This window comes from Diabrotica virgifera, chromosome 5 (genome assembly GCF_917563875.1).
Source record: "Diabrotica virgifera virgifera chromosome 5, PGI_DIABVI_V3a".
In the NCBI taxonomy this organism is placed as follows: domain Eukaryota; kingdom Metazoa; phylum Arthropoda; class Insecta; order Coleoptera; family Chrysomelidae; genus Diabrotica; species Diabrotica virgifera.
In genome coordinates, this window is record NC_065447.1 from 110,681,086 (window position 1) to 110,707,027 (window position 25,942).

At 35.5% G+C, this 25,942-nt stretch overlaps 2 protein-coding genes across 6 annotated transcripts in view; both read left to right on the plus strand.

The window, feature by feature from the left end:
- Window positions 1-25,942, plus strand: part of LOC126885096 (uncharacterized) — a 345,985-nt gene that overhangs the window by 248,764 nt on the left and 71,279 nt on the right. The gene's annotated exons all lie outside the window — the stretch shown is intronic.
- On the plus strand, window positions 415-3,098 carry LOC126885094 (piggyBac transposable element-derived protein 4-like). The gene is made up of 2 exons (XM_050651518.1): window positions 415-490; window positions 1,019-3,098. The coding sequence occupies exons 1-2, from the start codon at window positions 418-420 to the stop codon at window positions 2,986-2,988; spliced, it is 2,043 nt and encodes a 680-aa protein (XP_050507475.1). The 5' UTR covers window positions 415-417; the 3' UTR covers window positions 2,989-3,098.

Consider the following 25,942-nt stretch of genomic DNA (forward strand, 5'->3'; position numbering starts at 1 on the left):
AAGGAAAAGTAAGATTTAGGTTATGTTATTAAAAGGTAAACACTTGTATGTAGTAAATAAAATTAATTATTAAAATGCAGTACAGCAGGCAAAATACAACTAATTAACAGGTTGACTGCCCATGTATAAATAAAAAAAATTGCCCCATATGCCAAGCACATATTAATATTAAACATGCCTTTCTGAAATAATTACTCTTTATTTAAATAAAAAAAAATTCAGAATAATGAAAATTTTTCAAAAAAAACCGTTAGCGGGCGTATGCGCCCGCCCGGGCACAGGCGGCATATTTATGCCCGTGGTGCCAGCGGGCGTCGTACTGGCGGTCGCTTATATTCGAGTCTGAACTTGTCAAACAGAGAAGTGCCACAGTGCCAGACCAGACTACTCAGTATATCTTTGACTGTTGTTTGATGTATGTGTTGTGTAACAATGAGTAAACGAAGCAGAAAAATTGTTGAACTTGCTTTGAGAGATGCTGAAATGTCAGGTAATAACGATATTCATTTTTGAAATAGATATTATTTTTTTGAAATCCACGGATTTTTAATTTTTTTGTTATGGTTCTTTTTATGAGGATTTTTCAGTGCGCCACTAACGATAGAAAAAAAGGTAAGTCCGTGATAATATATATTTTAGTGACATGCCATTTTAGTTAAATCTGACAGTTGTCAAATTTTATTTGCAATTGGGCATAAAAACAAATCAATTGTCTTTATTGCATTTATAATATGGTATTTTCTTTGATTTGTATATTCTTATAAATATAAATTGTACAGATTATATTCGTAGATATATTATATAATTAGTAAATAAATTGTTTTCGATTATAGCGTCATCTATCGACAACTAGAATAATCACAGAACTAGAATAATTACCAAAGTAATCACCGACGTGCCTTTTTTTCTGTCATATACAACTTAATGCGTTAGAAAGTTACCGAAAAACTGTGTCGCACTGAAAAATGCTCATGAGAAAAAGCATAGTTACTATATTTCGTATTTTTTATTATTTCAGGTGACGAATCTGACCCCTTTAGTTCACTTGATTCCGATCTTGATCCCATGTTTTTGCCAACCAGTGATGAAGAAATATTATCCAGTTCAGATTTCTCAGACATAGAAGCATCTTCAGACATGTTTTCTCAGAAAATAACATTGTCCAAACCCAAGTCAAATATTAAACGCAAATTGCAATCATCCAAAATCACTTCAAAGAAATTGTGTACGAGGAATGTTTTGGAACAACCAAGCTGTTCTACATCACTTTTGCCCGATGATGCCTCTGAGGAGGAAGAAGAAGTTGCTGATGCTACAGCCACAATTCCATTTACAGCAACAGACGACAATATGTTATCTAAAAATTTGGAAAGGGAACAGAACAATATTTCATCTGAACAATTGGAAGAATTTTTTGATGTTGAAACTTTAGCTCAAACTCAATTAGCAGATACTGACGATATCCAGGAAAATGAGGTTGGAGCAAATCAAAATGTTCTAGAACATACGTGGACGCAGCCAATTGGAAATCATCACGAATTTGAATACTCTGCGGAAGATGGATTATGTGGCAATTACGCTGCAATCCTTATAAATGATTTATCGCCTTATAAGTGTTTTCGTACTTTCGTTGATGATGAAATAATTGACGAGATTGTAAATCAAACAAACTTATATGCTACTCAAATATTGTGTGATTCCAACGATATTACCAATGATTCAAGACTACAGAGATGGGTTCCGACCGATAAAAAAGAAATGATTAGATTTCTTGGTATAGTTGCTTACATGGGTCTGGTAAAAATGCCTTCTTTGGAAAAGTATTGGAGCAACGACGACCTATATAAAAATGTTATTATACCAAAAACTATGTCCCGAAATAGATTTCAGCTGCTTCTTAGAATGTGGCACTTTTCGGATAATGAAAGATGTCCAGAAGGAGATCGTTTATTCAAGGTGCAGCCATTACTAGAAAAACTTATCAAAAATTTTCAAAAAGTTTATACTCCAGGTCGAACATTTTGTGTAGATGAGTCTATCGTTCCATTTCAAGGAAGATTGATATTCAAACAATATATTCCCCAGAAAACGCACAAATACGGAGTAAAACTTTTTAAATTATGCGGTGGCAATGGATATACATGGAATCTACGCATATATGCTGGAAAGGAAACAAGGGAGGGCAACGCTTCTGTACCAACTAACATTGTCATTAATCTCTCAAAGGACCTACTAAATTCAGGACGAACTATTATTGCTGATAACTATTATACAAGTCTTGAACTAACAAATATTTTGTTGGAAAATAAAACACATTATATTGGTACATTGAGAGCTAACCGGCGTGGAAATCCGAAAGATGTCATACTCAAAAAGTTAAAAAGAGGGGAAGTATTTGGACAGGAAAACGAAAAAGGTGTATGCGTCTTGAAGTGGAAAGATAAGAGGGATGTTCTTCTTCTCACTACTAAGCACACTACAGAAACCGTAGCCATACAGCGACGCAGTGGTGTGGTTCATAAACCGAAGGCAATAATTGAATATAATAAAGGAAAGTCATCTATTGACCAATCTGATCAAATGACCTCTTATAATTCATCGTTAAGAAAATCACTAAAGTGGTATCGAAAACTAGCGATAGAATTCATTCTGGGGACAGCGGTTGTAAATTCTCACATAATATACAACCAACTTGCTAACAAAAAAGTAAAAATTACAGAGTTTCGGGAAGAATTAGTGAGATCCCTGCTAACTTATGATGAGATAAATGATGATGAAAGTGAAACAACACAATCGACGTCAACGAAATCAGCACAAATTCATAAGCTACTTAAAAAAGAAGGGCCTTTTAATAAAGCCAGAAGATATTGTAGAGGCTGTTATGCAAAAAAAACTTCGTGGAGAAATATCCAAAAATCGTGTAAAAAAAGTTGTGACCTATTGCGATATTTGCGAGGACAAGCCTCACTTTTGTTTGGATTGTTATAATATACATTCAAAGTAGTTATATTAATTTGTTCATAGTATAATGTAGCCTTTTTTCTTGTGTGTAGTAGATTTACTTTAATTTTTTATTAAAAAATAAAAATAAATAAAAATTGTAGTTTTCTTCAATATTTGTCTAGCAATTCTATAACTCGCATTTATATGCGAGCCTTGTATGCCACAGCGGTCGTATACTGTATCTAAAACCATTCTAAATAAGACCGCTGGCAAATATAGACATACAATTTTGTCGAGTGCATAGCGGGCGTATACGCCCGCCGGGGCATATCGGGAAAATTAGGTAGCGGGCGTATACGCCCGCCCTGGCAGTCAACCTGTTAAATATACTTTTATATAAAAATTGCATATCATATCAATATTGTGAGCAACATATAATTTTTCTTCTTCAACGACAGTAGGTATGCAATATACGTCAATCTGACAATTTCAATTGGCAATATGAATTATTAAGGAAAGTTGCCAGATTTCTCCGCTATTCGCGCACGATCGTTTCTCGTATCCGCTCCTTGTAAGTACTTGCACACCGCGAATATATGATGTAGCCTTGCAAACAATATTTACGACGACGTGCCCATAAAACAGATGTTAAAAACTCCGTTTGGCATGGAAAAAATCTTTAATTCTCGTCCGCAATTCCGGAGTATCAGACGGTGGATTGGTTTGCCTCCTTCAGCATTTCCCATGTACGCATCAGATGGCGTTAGCTCTGGTGAGTGGAAATCTCTAAAAATGATGCGCAGTATTCGAAGAGACCTTGTGACAGGTTGCCCCGTCCTACTGAAACTATGTCTGATTTTAACCTTGGACCGTTTTCGCGATCTTTTCCGTATGATCGAAAATAGTAGTCCACGATAAAATTGTTTTCTGTAAAACTGAGAACCATCCTGAACCATTTAACACTAACACGACATTCACATACGTTATAACAGCGTTCGGCGTATGACACATACAAATTTGAGGCATACGCATTTCAGCAGGTACTGTTTATTATGCCGTATTTTGACTTTGTGATTGAATATTAGACTTAAATAAATTATAATAATCAAAAACCCAAATTTTCAGGAGAGTTAAAAAACCGATATATTAAATTATTTCTATGTATCTATAAGCGAGGTTCCTGCTTCTCGCATTTCGACCGCCATCTTTTTCTGTCCGTCCATTCCTCTTCTTTGATGGCTCTATCTCTCATGATGTGCCGTACATTTTTTTACCAGGCAACTGAAGGCCTTCCCCTTCTTCTTCTTTGTTGTAGTATGTAATTTAAAGCTATCTTTGGCCATCTATCTTCATTCATTCGTTTGATGTGACCATACCACACTAGTTGTCTAGTTTCAATTTTATCTACACTGGAATATACAGTATTTGTCCTTCTAATATCTTCATTCCTGATGTGATCTTTTTTAGATATACCACACGCTCTCCTTAGATAATCCATTTCTACTACTTCTATTCTTTTTCTTTCTTTTTTCTTGATCTGCCAATCTTCTGCCCCATAAGTCATAATGGTAGGGAGCCCAAGCGGAGATTTTTGCAGTTACTCGAGCGCGTCAAATTATCATATGGGGATAAACCTGGTACCCTGCAGAATTACCTCTACCATAAATATATTGGCTCTTAACACAGGGGAGTTCGTTAAGGGGGGCCCGAAAAAAAATCTATCCTTAAAACACTCGAAATTGTCATATTAAGATAAGTTAAGTTAAGTACATGCAAAAGAGTGTATATTTCAAAAATCTGACGGTTTGAGCCGGGCGTAAGGAAATGGGCGAGTCCCAAAGTTTCATAAGAAAAAAGGGAATATTTCGCGAAATAAATGACAGATAGAAAAACTAAAAAATAAGTGCGCAATATTTTTTAAAATCTGTCGAATGATATCAGACACAACTTCCCACGGAGGGGGTTGGGGGGTAAATTTAATATTTTAAATACGAATCCCACGATATTTCGCGAAATGAACATCAGATTGAAAAACTGTAGAATACACTTATTCAATATTTTTGAAAAATCTATCGAATGACACCAGACACGACCCCTTACAGAGGTGGTGTGGGGGGTTACTTTAAAATCTTAAATAGGAGCCCCCATTTTTTATGGCAGATTTGGATTCCTTATGTAAAACTAAGCAACTTTTATTCGAAACATTTTTTCGAATTATGGATAGATGGCGTTATAATCGGAAAAAACGATTGTTGGAAATGGAAAATTAAATTAAAAAATGGCAAGCGCCCACTAAAATGGAAAACTTTTCTTAACTTTTTTTGGTTTTAGGACCTACTCTTTACAACCCAATAGGTCCCCATCCCCATAACGCTCGAGTGACTGCACATTTAGCATACTTTGCTCCCCTACCATAATAGGCTCTACCAAGGTAGGTACGATAGATTGTCAATTTCGTTTTTTGTCTTATCTCTTTAGACCAGGGGTGGGCAAAAGACGGCCCGCGGGCCTGATCCGGCCCTTTTGATTACTTTATCCGGCCCATTGAGAAATTCCGCAAGCAATTTTTTTAAGAACGTAGGCGCAATGCTTTTTAAATGCATTCATTTTTTTGAATCCTGAGAAAACTAATAAGTATTTTTGAAAAATTTAAACGCAGAATGAAATATTACATTATTACTGAGGGCCGAAAGTCCTTGAAAACTTCTATGTTTATCACAGAGGTAAAAAAAAGAGAAAATTTAGTATGATTTTTAATTTCAAATATATATCATTTAAAGAAACTTTTTGTATGTTCTAAGGGACTTTCGGCCCTCGGTAATAATGTAATTTTTTTAAAATATTTATTATTTTTCCCAGGATTCGAAAAAAATTAATGCATTTAAAAAGCATTGGTTCGAAATTTTGCGCCTTCGCTCTTAATCTCTTTTATGCGATTTTGCTGAAATCAACAGTATTAGTGTTCGTAGTGTTCGTATAAATAATGAATATTTATCTTCTGCTTTTCTTAAAAGCGTCTGTGTCTTTAATCCGGTCCAGTTGCGAATATTTTTCGGCCAGGGTATTTGTCGTCTACCAGGACCCCTTTTTTTTCGAATTTACCCTTCATAATCAGCTGCTGCAACAACTTACAACAACTTACTTACGTTATCATTTCTAAGTATGTGCCCTTTCTCCTTTTAATGATGGTCAAAAGTTCTCTGTTCCTTTTTCATTCTGTGCAACACTATTTCGTTCGTAATATGATCGATCCATGGTATTTTCAAAATTCCCCTAAAAAGCAACATCTCTTGTAGCTTTTTCATTAGTCAGCATTAACAATCCAATAAAAAAGAAGAGAATGGACATAACATTTTTATTATTATCCCGGTTTTTTATAGCGTTCTCCGCCTTCCGGTTGCCAGTTTCCAGCTTCGTCCGTCGTTGCATTCGTCAGGGTGAAGATTCGATATTGCCTTCTGAATGCCGCCTAGCCAGGATTGTTTCGGCGTTTCTCTCTTCCTTCTTTCCCTTGGCGTCCATTTTAAAATTTGTTTTGGCAGCCTGTCGTGTTCTATTGACGTCGTACATGACAATATCAGGTCAGTTGCTTCCTTTGAATTTCATCTATGATGGTTGACTTGACATAACATTTTACCATCCGATATCAGATTTGCAGATAGAATCTTTGGGTACTCAAAAATTTCGTCATCTTCAAAAAGGCTGCCTTGATTACTCTATTCTTGATCGAATTTCTGAAGTTTATTTTTTATCTGGATCCTTGTTATGGCTTAATATAATGGACCATATTAAAAATTTCGTAATTTTACTGGGAACAAATTGTTCGCATGTACAAATGCTTTAAAATGATACTTATAGTATTTTTGTCAAAAAAATTTCTTGGGCAGAGAAAAACCTCCACCAAAAACATTAGCGTACAGACTGGGTATAGTTCTCCGGCCCGGGAGACATTTCGTCGCTTTAGAATCAAACTATTCTAAGTCCACTTTTGAAAGTTTTACAGGAGAGGATTTTTAAAGTTTTGAAGTTTAAGTATCTTAATAGTAAACTAAATGAGAATAAATTTATTTTTTTTTAGTAACCATAATGATATGTACTTTAGAACAACTGCAGTTTGCATTAGATATTACCAACAGTTTTTGAGAAAAAAATTATTATAAACAACAATGTTTGGACATAGAATAATTTGGACCCGTAATTGACGTAGTAGTTAATATGGAATATTACTTTATCAACATCTATAATAATTAAAGAAAGAACGAAGCAAGTTTAATAGTATAATATGCTTATGTTAATATAATATGCATATAATTAATAATATGCTTATGTATAATACGCTTATATTAATATATATATATATATATATATATATATATATATATATATGTATATATATATATTATTGTGTTTGCATTTTATCAATCAAAAGCAAAATGAAAATTATATTAATTTTTTTTAAATAACGCGGGCACATAAATTTGATACACCCTGTATATTGAGCTGTTTTAAAATTTATTAGAATTTAGTTAGGATGTAAATAGATTTCTCTTTTAACGAGCTTTCCGCGAAACCATTAAAGACTTTTGTGAATAATTAAAGTGAAAAGAACTATGTATTTAGATTTAAAATGGAAAAAAATTGTTTACTGTATAGGTAATTATCAATATTTCTCGAAATGGATAATTGAAAAGAAAGTTGGAATTTTAATATCTTCATTTCAATACGAGTATATGTGGGAGAGTTTCTCCGAAAGTAATTAGGATTGTCGGAACAAATTTGAGGGTGACTGTTGTTTGTCAAATGGAAAAGTCAATGTTTTGATTCTTGGAATGTGGAAGGGGAAAAGATGGATTGGATGATTGAGAGAGGTTGAAAAATTATTCATTGCGTTGTTGGCAGCGAGAAGAAGCGGTTTTTCGACGTGTTAAGTGGAGTAGATAGTTAGCATATATCAGTGGCTGGTTGATAGTGGAGAATAGTGTTGAAAAGTGGAACGAGCGACAGATCAAATCGAGACGAAATACCTCTTTGATTCTGTAGTATTGTGAGAAAGAGAGCAGAGAATTTTTGGAGTTTTGTTTGAATCGAGAACGTGTCAAAGAAACACGGTTTGTTGGAGAATTAGTGCTGGTATGCTGACAGTTTTGAAGCTGGATAACGGAGAGAGGCTTTGATGAGTAGCCTTTAACATAATCAACGAGGGAGAGCTGTTTGGGGTCACGAGAAGACATCCGAGTGAGGGAAGCAAAAGGTCAGTCAATTTATGTGAAAGAGATTTTTATGTTCGGGAAATAAATTTTTGAGTAAAAAGCATATGAATTAAAGTTCCAATATTTCAAAATATAAATAGTAAATATAGGTAACCTTGCGAAGACATAAATTTGTTTGGTTTAATTTGTTTTACCAAAGTCATCGGGAACAAACCGATAAATTGTTTTTTTTTTGTAAAGATAATAATTTTAAGTGGTATAAATTTCATTCGGACATCTGTGTCCACAGGTTTTTTAGATTCTATAGTTTTCAGAGTATTAATTTGATAAATAAAAGACAATTCTGTATTTTTATTTTAATAGTTTGCTTTATTTCTTTTCCCTATTTTATCCCGATTAGGATCAACTCAGAGATACTGAACCCACGAGAGAAGATAAATATAACGTAAGATAATTTGGTTTTTTTTATATTAAAAGGCACCCTGAGATTTTTTATTCAATTTTGATATATGATTTGCGACAATTAAATGATTAATTAAATAAATAATAATCAATATAAAATTAATAAGAAGCAGATCACAACAACATGGCGAGCCAACGTTAGGGCATTAAAGTATCTCTGGTTGTGAATTTGAAGGGAATAGGAAACGGAAAAACAGGTGAAGGAAAATTTATTTGCCCGTCGGAAAGATTTTGATATATTTAAAATTTTTGAAATATTTGTGTGACATAAATTTTTATCTAGGTACAATTTTTACATATTTATTTTATTTTTGATTGATTTGAGATTTGAGATATTTAAAAATTTGTGGGATAAATTGATTATATTTGGGGAGAGAAAAATTTTCGTCTCGACAGCATACAAGGTATTTTCGAATTTCATATTAGGCGGGGATAAATTTTAACAGGTCCATGTCACCAGCCCCCCCTTTTTCGATTTGAGGGTAAAAAAAAAGCTCATTCGTTTGTATTGCGTTAGTACTGGATTGTATCACCCTTCATTCGTTTGTACTGCCCCCACCCTTTTAAATCTGCCTGGAGGGGCTGGTGACATGCCATCCCCCCTTTTTCGATTTGAGGGTCAAAAAAAGGTTCATTCGTTTGTATTGCGTTAGTACTGGATTGTATCACCCTTTATTCGTTTGTACTGCCCCCACCCTTTTAAATCTGCCTGGAGGGGCTGGTGACATGCCATCCCCCCCTTTTTCCATCTGGGGGTCCGGGATGGGTATGTTCGTTTGTACTGCGTTAGTATCGGATTGTATCGCCCTTATTTTGTTTGTACTGCCCCCACCCGTCTAGATTGGCCTGGGGGGGCCAGTGACATGCTACCCTGTACTCTGCACTTTTTGCCTTCTAAATGTCGAAAATAGGCTATTTCGTTTGTACTGCGTTAGTACTGGATTGTATCACCCTTCATTCGTTTGTACTGCCTCCACCCTTTTAAATCTGCCTGGAGGGGCTGGTGACATGCCATCCCCCCCTTTTTCGATGTGGGGGTCCGGGATGGGTATGTTTGTTTGTACTACGTTAGTATCGGATTGTATCGCCCTTATTTTGTTTGTACCGCCCCCACCCGTCTAGATTGGCCTGGGGGGCCAGTGACATGCTACCCCTCTACTATGCATTCTTTGCCATATGAATGTCAAAAATAGGCTATTTAGTTTGTACTGCGTTAGTACTGGATTGTACCGCCCTTATTTTGTTTGTACTACCCCTACCCTTCTACATTTAAAACAGAGAAAGATTAGTGCTAGGAGTAAGGACACAAAATCAGCCAAACATTGCACATAGTAACACCGTGGGTGTAAAATTTGGTAAATTCGTCAAAAATGAAACGAATTAAATTTTGAAACTGAAAAACAGGCTTACAAGCCACTCTCCACTCTCCATGGGGAATGGAAATTTACCCCCTCAGATGGATCTCGGAGTAGTAGCGATTTGAAAAATGGTACATGTATTTGCTGGAGATATTTTGAACACCATTTTCAATCAGAAATCAGAGCAGCGACCTTGTCTTTTCCTACTAGGAAGAAATTTATCCATCCCCTCAATAAATTTTACAGTTTCAGACGCTATCGATACGATTATCAAAGATCTTATGCGGCGTATTCCGAAATGAACTCTTCGTTGTACAGTTTCAACCTCTCTGGATAACTGATTAACTGAAACATACATACGGCAGAATTCATTGGAATCGAAAATTATTAAAAGTATGTATTTGGAACATTAAATGAAAAGTTCCCACAATCAATATCTTTCTTACCATCTAATGTCAGAGACCAGATAACAATAATTGCAGCTGCTATGTTCTGGCAATTTGTTTTCTAGAAAGGTTTGTATTGTTCATTTATGACTGCAATAAGATTCAGAATTTCCGTAGGTATTTCATTATTTGTAAAATAAATATAGTGTCAAAAACTTGCTTATACATTTGACGCACTGTCCGTCAACGTGTTAATTGACTCTACAGATTCAGTGCCAAAACGAGACATTTTTATAGAAAAATATTTGCAAGTATATTAAATGCCAAACTGACCTATTAAATAAACAATGACATTGCAATTTTTGATTTCTACTATTAGACCTGGATCCCGCGTAGGAAAAAAAAGTTGATTAATAGCAAGCTGAAAATTTGTTAATAGCTTAACGGTGTCTAGTCGGACAAACATTGATGCACGGGAACACTGAAACAGGGGAAGTTTTAACGGTGGAGCATGATAAACGTGTCGTTCTGACAAGTTTATGATGGTGAAAAATAGCAAGTTGTTTTTAAGTTTATTCAATAGCCAACGTTATATAATATATGAAAAAATGTTTGTCCGACAAAAAGGTTGGGCATTTTAACGAGTCCGACACGTAGAACATGTCACATCACAGGAACTATGTTGGTGATGAATAGCAGTCTGATTTTTGCATGAGAGTTTAATGAAAGGTTAAAAAAGCAATTGGAAGTTCTGTCGGACAAAATGAATGGGAAATTTTCCTAGTCGGACATTCTAAACACGTAAGATATAGACAAAAATGTTGGTGATAAATAGCAAGCTAATTTTGATTTGTTTATGTACAAATTATATTTTGTAACGCAAAAAGTTATATGTCGGACAAAAAGTTTGGGCAAATCGAAGGAAATAAATAAAAAACATTTTTTCAGAATGACTTAGTCACATATTGATAAAGCTATTTTAGTTGTATATTATTATTTATATTCACATATTTGCATGTGCATTTATATACATGCACACTCCAAAAACAGTGAGGTAAGTATCAATGCATGTATACATTGCAAAACAATTATTTTCTTGGGTGGAGTTTGTTCTAGATATTCTCAAAATTACAATAAAAAATGTCAAAGAACATGTGAAAGCAATCTCTTAGGGTTTTCTAATTAGGCGCATCAGAAAGTACGGAAAATTTCCTACAAAAAACGTTGTATACATTTTTTTCCATACTCAAATCTTAACCCTGTAAACGACATTGAAAAATGTGAAGTCTAAAACTTCGGTGCTTATAAGAATAGACGTAAATATGACACATTATGCTTAGAAGTATGTATTAGAAGGCTGCATTTGTCACTGTGACACTTTGTGCTATACAAAGTAGTATTTGAAAGTACATGGTTCTGAGTTTCTGTTTGCCACGTGTGTTGGAAATTAAAATTTATATTAACTATGGAGTGTTTTTGTGTCTATTTTTGAGTGTCAACAGTTTAAATTTTAAGTCGCCAAATCAAAAGTGAAACCATTCAACGGAACATTTTTGAGTAATTTTCGAACATTTTACAAAGTTAGTAAAATACTTGGTCATCAATTCAATGAGGTTCAGTTGCCAGATAATTGTGAAAGTTCTATTGAATATCATTCTTCGTGCTATAATGCTTTGCTTGATTGAAAAAGGGTACCTAAATAAATTATTACTAAAATTGTATAACGTAATTTTTCTCAACTTTCTACAAATGAAATAATGTAATTAATATGTCACATGGCAAGAAATAATTTGCTGCCAAAATAAATCGATTAGTTTAAATTTGAAGTTACGATTGCAATTTATTATGAATTATTGTCAAAAGTGACAGTTTTTCTTAAATGGAAATATATCCATAGACATAAGGGTAGACAGGGAATACAGTGCAAAAAGTCGATAGGTGGTCTATCTATCTCTTTTAACCAAGCGATCCCGCGCATGTGGCAGACAAAGATAGCTAGACCACTCAATCCATAATATAATTTGCCTGATCTACTATAAATGTATTACAGTGAGGTATCTATAAATGATGTTGACATAAATCGAAAGATATCGATTGTAATTGATTGCAGGTACTTTTGACATAGAATAATCACCCCTTATTGAAATTTCAAAAATTATTTTTTTAAATTGTCCAACTACAAAATCTACCCCTTATTTTTTTCCGAGAACAGTCATTCTTGGTAAGAAATAATTTACTTAATTAAATTTCGTCTTTGTCGGAAAGCTATTTATCACCAGCATTTTTGTCTATATCTTACCTGTTTAGAATGTCCGACTACGGAAACTTCCCATTAATTTTGTCGGACAGAACTTCCAATTGCTTTTTTAACCTTTCATTAAACTCTCATGCAAAAATCAGACTGCTATTCATCACCAACATAATTCCTGTGATGTGACATGTTCTACGTGTCGGACTCGTTAAAATGCCCAACATTTTCGTCGGACAAACATTTTCGCATATATTACATAACGTTGGTTATCGAATAAACTTAAAAACAACTTGCTATTTTTCACAATCATAAACTTGTCAGGACGACACGTTTATCATGCTCCACAGTTAAAACTTCCCCTGTTCCAGTGTTCCCGTGCATCAAAGTTTGTCCGACTAGACACCGTTAAGCTATTAACAAATTTTCAGCTTGCTATTAATCAACTTTTCTTTCTTACGCGGGATCCAGGTCTATATGGAATTATCGCTGTATAGACCAGGGCGGATCTGTTTTGAGGTGGATGTGAGAGGTGGCATTCCGATTTTTGCAGATAAAATTAGGTAACAACTTCAGTAATTAAAATTGACTTACGCTCCTTCTCAAATATGTTTGTAACATTATTAAAAAAATTTACATATTTAAAAATTTCGAAAAACATCGATTTTTTTCAACTTTCATTGCTTGTAACTTAAAAACGATTCATTTTGGAACAAAGTCATAGGGAAATAAAATAAAGATAATTGAATTTTGTATGATATACGACACGACTGCTATAAAATATCTTAAATGATTATCCTTTCTGCAAAATAGCAATAAATACAAAATAAGAGGGCAAAATAAGCCTCTTTTTATTCAATGTTTTTCAACCACTTTGGTTGCACTTAGAACCTTCGTATTTTACTTAGAAAGTTCTTACGTACTCAATCAGAACATACTCAATCCGTCCACCAAATTTTATTAAAATCGACATAATAGATTTTGCATAATAATTTTGCAATCTAAATTTTTTTAGAAAAGTTCAAATTTTTTAAAAACTTTCTGAACAAAAAGTAGACCTGTTAGAAGTTTGCTAATTTTTTTACATATCGAGAGGTACTTTACCAATCCAATACACTTTACAAAATTAAAATCGGATTATTTAAGCGGCCTCAGCACTGTTTTAAGGATATAAACAATTTTTTTGCTTATAAACAAATATAGTGAGGACGTTTGAGTTGGAATACATTCATTTTCTCGAGAATGGGCAACTCTGGAGATAAATCCCTAAACAGGTCGATTTTTATATTTAAATTATAATTTTTGGGATATCTATCATACTACTAACGTCATCCATCTGGGTGTGATGACGTAATCTATGATTTTTTTAAACGAAAATGTGGGTCGTGTGCTAGCTTATTTGAAACATTATTCAATTCTCTATTTATTACATAATTATTTATACAGGGTGCCCAAATTTTTTTTTAATTAATTGAGACAAACAGAAGAAAGTATTTAATTTAGTTAATTCGAGATACATTTTACTGTTGTCCTAAAACAGAAAAAAATGTTTATTTGATAAATAACAGAAAAATGAATTTATTCGTATTTATTAACTCAAACGTCCTCACTGTATCTGTTTATAAGCCAAAAAATTGTGTATAACTTTAAAACATTACTGAGGCCGATTAAATAAACCAACTTAAGTTCTGTAAAGTGTATTATATAGGTAGGGCGTATCTTTATATGCAAAAAATGAGCAAACTTCTAAATAATGGTCTACTTTTTGTTCAGAAAGTTTATAAAAAATTTTAACTTTTTAAAAAAAATTTAGATTGCAAACTTATTATGCAAAACCTATTAAGTGTATTTTATAGTCGTATATCATAAAAAATTCAATTATCTTTATTTTATTTCCCTACGACTTTGTTCCAAAATGAATGGTTTTAAAAACGATTGAAAAGTTTTCAACAGAGAGGTTGAAATTGTACAACGAAGAGTGCATTTCGGAATGCGCCGCATGAGATCTTTCATTTTCATATCGATAGCGTGTAAAACTGTAAAATTTATTGAGGGGATGGATAAATTTCTTCCTGGGAGGAAAAGGCAAGGTCGCTCCTCTGATTTCTGATCGAAAATGGTGTTCAAAATATCTCCAACAAATACATGTACCATTTTTGAAATCGGTAGCGTAGAACTACTCCGAGATCCATCTGAGGGTGTAATTTTCCATTCTTCATGGAGAGTGGCTTGCAAGCCTGTTTTTCAGTTTCAAAATGTAATTCGTTACATTTTTGACGAATTTACCAAATTTTACACCCGCGGTGTTACTATAATAGTTTTGGCTAATTTTGTGTCCTTACTCCTAGCATTAATCCTCCCCTGTTTTAAATGTAGAAGGGTAGCATGTCACTGGCCCCCCAGGCCAATCTAGACGGGTGGGGGCGGTACAAACAAAATAAGGGCGATACAATCCGATACTAACGCAGTACAAACGAACATACCAATCCCGGACCACCATATCGAAAAAGGGGGGATGGCATGTCACCAACCCCTCCAGACAGATTTAAAAGGGTGGAGGCAGTACAAACGAATGAAGAGTGATACAATCCAGTACTAACGCAGTACAAACGAAATAGCCTATTTTCGACGTTCAGAAGGCAAAGAGTGCAGAGTAGAGGGTAGCATGTCGCTGCCCCCCCCCCCCCCCAGGCCAATCTAGACGGGTCGGGGCGGTACAAACAAAATAAGGGCAATACAATCCGATACTAACGCAGCACAAACGAACATACCCATCCCGGACCCCGTGATCGAAAAAAGGGATCCCCCTCCAGTCAGATTTAAAAGGGTGGGGCAGTACAAATGGATGAAGGGTGATACAATCCAGTACTAACGCAGTACAAACGAAATAGCCTACTTTCGACGTCAGATGGCAAAAAGTGCAGATTAGAGGGGTAGCATGTCACTGCCCCCCCAGGCCAATCTAGACGGGTGGGGGCAGTACAAACAAAATAAGGGCGATACAATCCGATACTAACGTAGTACAAACAAACATACCCATTCCAGACCCCCATATCAAAAAAGGTGGGGATGGCATGTCACCAGCCCCTCCAGGCAGATTTAAAAGGGTGGAGGCAGTACAAAAGAATGAAGGATGATACAATCCAGTACTAACGCAGTACAAACGAAATAGCCTATTTTCGACTTTCAGAAGGCAAAAAGTGCAGAGTAGAGGGTAGCATGTCACTGGCCCCCCCAGGCCAATCTAGACGGGTGGGGGCAGTACAAACAAAATAAGGACGATACAATCCGATACTAACGCAGTACAAACGAACATACCCATCCCGGACCTTCAGATCGAAAAAGGGGGGATGGCATGTCACCAGCCCCTCCAGGCAGATTTAAAAGGGTGGGGGCAGTACAAACGAATGAAGGGTGATACAATCCAGTACTAACGCAATACAAACGAATGAACCTTTTTTTGACCCTCAAATCGAAAAAGGGGGGGATGGCATGTCACCAGCCCCTCCAGGCAGATTTAAAGGGTGGGGGCAGTACAAACGAATGAAGGGTGATACAATCCAGTACTAACGCAGTACAAACGAAATAGCCTATTTTCGACTTTCAGAAGGCAAAAAGTGCAGAGTAGAGGGTAGCATGTCACTGGCCCCCCCAGGCCAATCTAGACGGGTGGGGGCAGTACAAACAAAATAAGGACGATACAATCCGATACTAACGCAGTACAAACGAACATACCAATCCCGGACCACCATATCGAAAAAGGGGGGATGGCATGTCACCAACCCCTCCAGACAGATTTAAAAGGGTGGAGGCAGTACAAACGAATGAAGAGTGATACAATCCAGTACTAACGCAGTACAAACGAAATAGCCTATTTTCGACGTTCAGAAGGCAAAGAGTGCAGAGTAGAGGGTAGCATGTCGCTGCCCCCCCCCCCAGGCCAATCTAGACGGGTCGGGGCGGTACAAACAAAATAAGGGCAATACAATCCGATACTAACGCAGCACAAACGAACATACCCATCCCGGACCCCGTGATCGAAAAAAGGGATCCCCCTCCAGTCAGATTTAAAAGGGTGGGGCAGTACAAATGGATGAAGGGTGATACAATCCAGTACTAACGCAGTACAAACGAAATAGCCTACTTTCGACGTCAGATGGCAAAAAGTGCAGATTAGAGGGGTAGCATGTCACTGCCCCCCAGGCCAATCTAGACGGGTGGGGGCAGTACAAACAAAATAAGGGCGATACAATCCGATACTAACGTAGTACAAACAAACATACCCATTCCAGACCCCCATATCAAAAAAGGTGGGGATGGCATGTCACCAGCCCCTCCAGGCAGATTTAAAAGGGTGGAGGCAGTACAAAAGAATGAAGGATGATACAATCCAGTACTAACGCAGTACAAACGAAATAGCCTATTTTCGACTTTCAGAAGGCAAAAAGTGCAGAGTAGAGGGTAGCATGTCACTGGCCCCCCCAGGCCAATCTAGACGGGTGGGGGCAGTACAAACAAAATAAGGACGATACAATCCGATACTAACGCAGTACAAACGAACATACCCATCCCGGACCTTCAGATCGAAAAAGGGGGGGATGGCATGTCACCAGCCCCTCCAGGCAGATTTAAAAGGGTGGGGGCAGTACAAACGAATGAAGGGTGATACAATCCAGTACTAACGCAATACAAACGAATGAACCTTTTTTTGACCCTCAAATCGAAAAAGGGGGGGATGGCATGTCACCAGCCCCTCCAGGCAGATTTAAAAGGGTGGGGGCAGTACAAACGAATGAAGGGTGATACAATCCAGTACTAACGCAGTACAAACGAAATAGCCTATTTTCGACTTTCAGAAGGCAAAAAGTGCAGAGTAGAGGGTAGCATGTCACTGGCCCCCCCAGGCCAATCTAGACGGGTGGGGGCAGTACAAACAAAATAAGGACGATACAATCCGATACTAACGCAGTACAAACGAACATACCCATCCCGGACCTTCAGATCGAAAAAGGGGGGGATGGCATGTCACCAGCCCCTCCAGGCAGATTTAAAAGGGTGGGGGCAGTACAAACGAATGAAGTGTGATACAATCCAGTACTAACGCAATACAAACGAATGAACCTTTTTTTGGCCCTCAAATCGAAAAAGGGGGGGATGGCATGTCACCAGCCCCTCCAGGCAGATTTAAAAGGGTGGGGGCAGTACAAACGAATGAAGGGTGATACAATCCAGTACTAACGCAATACAAACGAATGAACCTTTTTTTGGCCCTCAAATCGAAAAAGGGGGGGATGGCATGTCACCAGCCCCTCCAGGCAGATTTAAAAGGGTGGGGGCAGTACAAACGAATGAAGGGTGATACAATCCAGTACTAACGCAATAGAAACGAATGAGCTTTTTTTTGACCCTCAAATTGAAAAAGGGGGGGCTGGTGACATGGACCTAATTTTAACTACATGTCGATAACAACCAGAAGCAAAAGCAAAGAAAACAAAAAACAAGAAGAACATTTGGAACAAGAAGAACTTATAGAACAAGAAGACATTTTCGAAACAACAATCATGGCATCAGAAAATCAGGAATTATCAGGAATAGATAAACTATTACAACTGATGCAACTCCAGTCACAAAAACTGGATGAAGCAAAAAGGACAATGGATAAAAATCAGGAGGAAACAAAACAAGCAATGGATAAAAATCAGGAAGAAACATCAAAGAAAATGGATGAAACACAACAAAAAATGGATGAAACACAACAAAAAATGATGAATCACAACAAAAAATGGAACAGAAAATGGATAAAGTGGATCAAAAAATGGATCAAACACAACAAAAAATGGATGACAATCAACAGGAAACAAAACAAGCAATAGAAGAGAACAATAAGAAAATAGAGGAACGCATAGAAAAGTATGAAAAGGAAATAAAAGGATGTTTGACAACAATGAAAAACGAGATAGAACAGCAAGAAATGAAAATTAAAGATCACATGCAAGAACAAGAAATTAGAATGAAGGACCACATGAAAGAACAAGAAATGAAAATTCAAAACAAAATGGAGGAGTTAACAAATTGCCAGAAAAAGGAACTAGAAAATTTGGAAAATAAGTTGGAAAACGCATTACAAGAGGACAGATGAGAAATAGAAAGACAAATGGAGGAAATCAAGAATCAACAAAATTCCGGAGAAAGAAGGGAAACGATTATCCGTAGTACAGAGGATGTGAAAATAAGATTTGGCGGGGATGTAAAAAAATTACACCCAGTAATTTTCATAAACAATTTGAAAAAGAAAATACGACACATCGGTAATTTTGAGACAGCCAAAGAAACGATAAGGAACCATCTTAAAGATGAGGCAAGTTTATGGTTCGACAGCAAAGAAGAAGAATTGGACAATTGGCATAAATTTGAACAAAAGTTCCTGAGTTATTTCTGGGGGAAAATACAACAGCTAGAAATAAACAAGGAATTGCAAAATGTGAGGTACCATGATAGAATGGGTATTTCAGAGAAAACATATGCACTACAATTATATAATAATGCAAAACATCTACAGTACAATTATTCTTCCGAACAGCTAGTAGAACTGATAGCCAGACATTTTGAAGATACCTTAGAAGATCACATAACGTTACAAAACTACAAAGATATCGACAGTTTGTGCCAATTCTTACAAATACGAGAAGCAAAAATGAGAGAAAGAGAAATAAGAAGATCGCAAGATAATTATAGACAACGCGAAAATCGAGACTATAGAGATAGAAGACAGAACTTTAGGAGAGATTATACAAGAAGAGAAAACGAAAATAGAGACAATAGAAGAGGAAACTATGAACAAAGAAATCGGCAATGGAACGAAGACAGATATCGAGAAAACCAGAATAGAAATAACACCCGCACAAATCAAGAGGACAGAAATGATAATAGACGGAATGAACAGGAAAATCGTGAAAACCGATACGGGTCCGACAGACAAAGAGAAAACAGAAGAGCGGTAAACAACACGCAAATATATGAAAATGAGGATGAGAGACAAAGCGACGGAAGAAGAAGCGAAGAAGAACAGCAAGCGTCTTTTCACGAAAGCGCTCACTAAAAACAAAAGAGCAAACAGGAATTTTTTGTCACCCGAAGGAATTTATTAAATTAGCAGGAAATAATGATAAAGGAAGTGGATCTAATTTAAAATTAGTAGATGGTTTTATAAATGAGAAACCGATTAAAATTATGATTGATACTGGTTCAGAAATTACTTTGATTAACAGGAAAGTAATAGAAGAGGTTGATTTGACGAATTTGATTTACAAAATTCCCAGGGTAAATTTAGTGGGCGCAAATAAACGGACTTTGGCAACAATAAATGAAGGAATACGAATAAGGGTTCGATTGGGGAAGAAATTTTATGCACTACAATGTGTTATAATGCCAAACATGATGCATGATATGATCGTAGGAGTGGATGAATTGTCAGAAAAACATGTGGTGATAGATTTCAAAAATAACACGATGAAAATCACAGATGGAAAAGAAGAAGAACCTAACATTCTGGAAATGGACAAGGAACATGAGAAACGGAAAAAGGATATTGCAGACAAAAAACAAACGGTGGAAATGAATTTGGCAATTAAGCAAGGACAGAAAAAGAAGAAAAGAAAGAAGGAGAAGATAAGTAAAAACAATGAAGCTCGGGATTCCTCGAAAAAAGAGATGAGCCCAGAAGAAGAATAAGAAGAAAAAAGATTGACAAATGAAAATGAAGCTTGGGATTCCTCAAAAAAAGAGATGAGCCCAACAGAAGAAAAAGAAGAAGAAAGATTGACACAAGAAAATGAAGATTGGGATTCATCGAAAAAAGAGATGAGCCCAGAAGAAAAAGAGATCAGATTAGAAAAAGAGAGCGAAAAAGATACCATGGAAACTGTGGTATTTGACGAAGAAGTATGCAAAATGGAGGATGCAGAATTCACAATAAACATGTGTAAAGAATTGGAGGAGAAAGAAATAAAATTGATATGTGGAGAAGAAAAGGAGAAGGAACTGCGTGAAATATTGAGGGAGTATGAAAATTTAATAAATGAAGAAAACAGAGTAGCCAAAAAGTATGAACATTCATTTGAGGTGAAAGACTTAGGAAATTTTCGATCGAAAACTTACCCCATCCCATATAAGTACCGGCAGGAGGTGAAAGGAGAAATCAATGAAATGTTAGAAAATCAAATCATAGAGAGATGTGACTCTCCGTATATCAACCCAATCGTGATTGAAAAAAAGCAGTGGAGAATTGAGACTATGTTTGGATGCCCGGAATATAAATCAACACACGGTATCTCAATATGAATCACCTCTCAACATCGAGGCTATTTTTGGGAGAATTACAGGATCACATATTTTTTCTAAAATTGACTTAAAACATAGTTTTTGGTTGATACCTTTAGCAGAAAAATGTAGAAACTACACCGCTTTTTCGATCGATGGTATTGTGTACCGATTTAAAGTAGTGCCTTTTGGGTTACAAAGTGCTTGTGCAGCACTGGTAAGAGCTCTGCATACAATATTAAACAGGTATGAAGATTTTATAGTACACTACATTGACGACTTACTAATCTTTTCACCAGATAAATCGAGTCATTTAAAACACATAAAAATTATATTAGAAGAGCTGGACAAGGCCGGATTAAAATTGAATATTGAAAAATGTCAATTTTTTCAAAAAGAAGTGACATATTTGGGTTTTAAATTGGAAACAAAAACAGTTAGTTTAGCCGAGGACCGGATAAAACTCATAGATGAATACCCAAGGCCAACGAATTTAAAAACATAGAGAGGTTTTCTTGGTACGATCAACTATTTCAAAAAACTAATTCCTGATTTGAGCCAGAAGGAGATTCCATTGATAAAATTACTGAAAAACGGTGTTAAATGGAATTGGAAAGAAGAACAAGAGAAAGCTTTCCAAATATTAAAAGAAGAATTCTCGAAAGGAACTAAAATATATCATCCCATGTACAATTTACCTTTCATATTACGAACTGATGCGTCCATCCAAAAATTCGCGGGAGTTTTGTCGCAGATACAGAACAATCAAGAAGTGCCAATTTGTTTTATTTCCCGGGTGACAAAAACACACGAAAGAAAATACAGTGTGACTGAATTAGAGTTTGCTAGCGTACTTTTTTGTGTAAATAAGTTAGGGTTTTATCTATTGGGAGCAAAATTTACAATTGAAACAGATCACGCAGCTTTAGTGCATATCATGAAAAATCGACTGGTTAACAATCGTATACATCGAGGAATTTTGTTGCTGCAGGAGTATGATTTTGAGTTTCGATACATAAAAGGAAAAGACAACATTATAGCCGACGCTCTCACACGTGATGAAGACACTGGAAAAAAGAAAGGAATTGTTTTTCAGGTGGGACTAAATATCTTGACACAAGAGGAAGGTTTATTTTCGTTAAACGAAATAAGAATAAATCAAGAAGAACTGGAGGAAAAAGAAAAAAGAAGAGCGGAGAGAGAAAATGACATATTCTTCAAAAGAATCGATGGAAAGGAACTATATTTGGTAACACAGACATTGGCAGAGAGGATCATACAAAAATTACACAATGACAATGGGCATATCGGTAGCAGGAAGGTATGGCTGGTTTTTCGAGAAAACTATATCTGTCGAAAGGATTAGGTACCGGATTGCCAAAGAAGTGACCCAAAAATGCGAAATATGTCAAAAATATAAAAGCAGAAATTTCAGAAATGAAAATATTGCTAAAAATATTGTATCCCGTCAAAAATTGGATATTGTGGCAATAGATATGTTAAGTGACCTGATAATGACCACGCAAAGGAACAAGCATATTTTGGTGATGGTTGATATTTTTTCAAAATACGTAAAGTTATACAGTTGCCGTACAACAAAGGGGGAAGAAATAATGAGAAAGATTGACAATTTTACAGCCACCGTAGGAACACCAAGAAGAATTCTTTTAGACAATGCGACGTATTTCCGGAGTAGGAGAATAGGGACAAATTTCGTCAGTATCCGACATCCTCAAAGTAATCCTTCAGAGCGTTTTATACAGGAGACTACGAAATTTCTTCGCATTGCTGCAAATGGACAACATAGACGATGGGACAGGAAAGTGGCAGAAATAGAAAACTACTTAAACACGATTCCAAGTACGGTGACAAAAGAGACCCCGGAATATATCATGAAGGGTGTTATGCCATTACGGCCATGGGAAGAACCTGAGCAGAGGGAATACCAACAAGTCTTGGAAATTGTGCAAAGGAGGCTGCAGCGCAGTAATGAAAAATATCTCCAAAGACAAAATCATAATAGGAGACGACGCCCAGTGACTTTTCAGAAGGGAGAAAAGGTGCTGGTAAGGGCATTACGAGTATCAAATCTCACTGGGGACGTTTGCGCAAAACTAATGCCTATTTTCGAGGGTCCATACATCGTGCACAATGAAAATGGAATAAACAGTTATGTCCTGAGGCATGTGGATTCAGAAAAGATACGAGGAGTTTACAATATCCATGATGTGTACAAATACCACGAATAAAGACAAATGCATAAAATTTAAGGTAGGATAAGAGAATTAGGTTAGGATAATATGATAACAAGAGAAAAGTGTTGTTGTCGAGAGAAAATCAAATTTTTTTGTTGCACTTAATAATACTGATTTTATCTCAAAACAAGGCGGGGATGTCATTGTGTTTGCATTTTATCAATCAAAAGCAAAATGAAAATTAAATTAATTTTTTTAAATAACGCGGGCACATAAATTTGATACACCCTGTATATTGAGCTGTTTTAAAATTTATTAGAATTTAGTTAGGATGTAAATAGATTTCTCTTTTAACGAGCTTTCCGCGGAACCATTAAAGACTTTTGTGAATAATTAAAGTGAAAAGAACTATGTATTTAGATTTAAAATGGAAAAAAATTGTTTACTGTATAGGTAATTATCAATATTTCTCGAAATGGATAATTGAAAAGAAAGTTGGAATTTTAATATCTTCATTTCAATACGAGTATATATGGGAGAGTTTCTCCGAAAGTAATTAGGATTGTCGGAACAAATTTGAGGGTGACTGTTGTTTGTCAAATGGAAAAGTCAATGTTTTGATTCTTGGAATGTGGAAGGGGAAAAGATGGATTGGATGATTGAGAGAGGTTGAAAAATTATTCATTATATTGTTGGCAGCGAGAAGAAGCGGTTTTTCGACGTGTTAAGTGGAGTAGATAGTTAGCATATATCAGTGGCTGGTTGATAGTGGAGAATAGTGTTGAAAAGTGGAACGAGCGACAGATCAAATCGAGACGAAATACCTCTTTGATTCTGTAGTATTGTGAGAAGGAGAGCAGAGAATTTTTGGAGTTTTGTTTGAATCGAGAACGTGTCAAAGAAACACGGTTTGTTGGAGAATTAGTGCTGGTATGCTGACAGTTTTGAAGCTGGATAACGGAGAGAGGCTTTGATGAGTAGCCTTTAACATAATCAACGAGGGAGAGCTGTTTGGGGTCACGAGAAGACATCCGAGTGAGGGAAGCAAAAGGTCAGTCAATTTATGTGAAAGAGATTTTTATGTTCGGGAAATAAATTTTTGAGTAAAAAGCATATGAATTAAAGTTCCAATATTTCAAAATATAAATAGTAAATATAGGTAACCTTGCGAAGACATAAATTTGTTTGGTTTAATTTGTTTTACCAAAGTCATCGGGAACAAACCGATAAATTGTTTTTTTTGTAAAGATAATAATTTTAAGTGGTATAAATTTCATTCGGACATCTGTGTCCACAGGTTTTTTAGATTCGATAGTTTTCAGAGTATTAATTTGATAAATAAAAGACAATTCTGTATTTTTATTTTAATAGTTTGCTTTATTTCTTTTCTCTATTTTATCCCGATTAGGATCAACTCAGTGATACTGAACCCACGAGAGAAGATAAATATAACGTAAGATAATTTGGTTTTTTTTTATATTAAAAGGCACCCTGACATTTTTTATTCAATTTTGATATATGATTTGCGACAATTAAATGATTAATTAAATAAATAATAATCAATACAAAATTAATAAGAAGCAGATCACAACAATATACAGTGCTAGTCAAAAGTGCGTACCCCCCTCGTATCTTTTGAACGGTTATACCTATAATAGTGAAATTTATAGGGAGGAAATAAACGGATGTAAGCTTCTTAAGTTGTCATGACAGGTGACGTAATAGTGACAGATGACGTTACAGAGCGACTGTGACCGATAATTTTAAATGGGACTTTATGGCAAGTGATACCTCGTTTGAAAGGTATTCAAAATACCTATTCAGTCATACTAATTTTTTTGAGTTTAAGTTGATTTTGATTTTGGTGAATAAAGTAAATAAATATAATATTGTAGTTTCGCATTTAATTAATAAAAATTCAAATATCCGCCTATGGTTTTCTTATCAAAAAATTTAACGTTTTTCGATTCTCTAGTAGTTTTTACGTCAACGTCAACCTTTTTGACAAGTAATCATATGCGGAATTTTGAACTTTTATTAATTAAATGGGAAACTACAACACTATATTTATTTTATTTATTCATTAAAATTAGCTTAAACTTAAACAAAATGGGTATGGCTGAATAGGTATTTTCAATACCTTTCAAACGAGGTATCACTTGCCATAAGGTCCCATTTAAAATTATCTGTCACAGTGGCGCTGTAATGTCATCTATCATAATTATGTCACCTGTCATGACTTGTTAGAAGCTTACGTCCGTTTATTTCCTCCCTCCAAATTTCACTATTATAGGTATAACCGTTCAAAAGATACGAGGGGGGGTACGGACTTTTGACTAGCACTGTATATATATATATATATATATATATATATATAACTTAAATTATTAATGAAAAGTAGTTAAATATTTTAATAATACTAATCGTTTTTTATTGTATTAGGTACACTCTCAAATAAACAACATTGACAACATAATTTAAACAATTTAAAAGTCTTTAATATTACATTTCCAGAATTGTAAATCAATTGCTGAGAAATGATTTGCTAGGCACCTAATATGTGCAACTTTGTCTTCTGGAAAGTCTGCAGGGGGGACTGAATTTTAGGATCTGGAACACCTTCTAGAAACGCCTTGGAAGAATTTAGCCTGCAACTGCCTTTTAAAAACGCCACTGAGTGCATTTCTGGTTCATTAAAGTTTAGTTTATATTTTACGCTATTTGCGTTATTTTCGTAAAAAATCTGGACAACGTGTTTATATGGGACCTTAGAGAGACTTAAACAATTTGATAGTTTTAAACTCCAAAAAATTATGTTTTT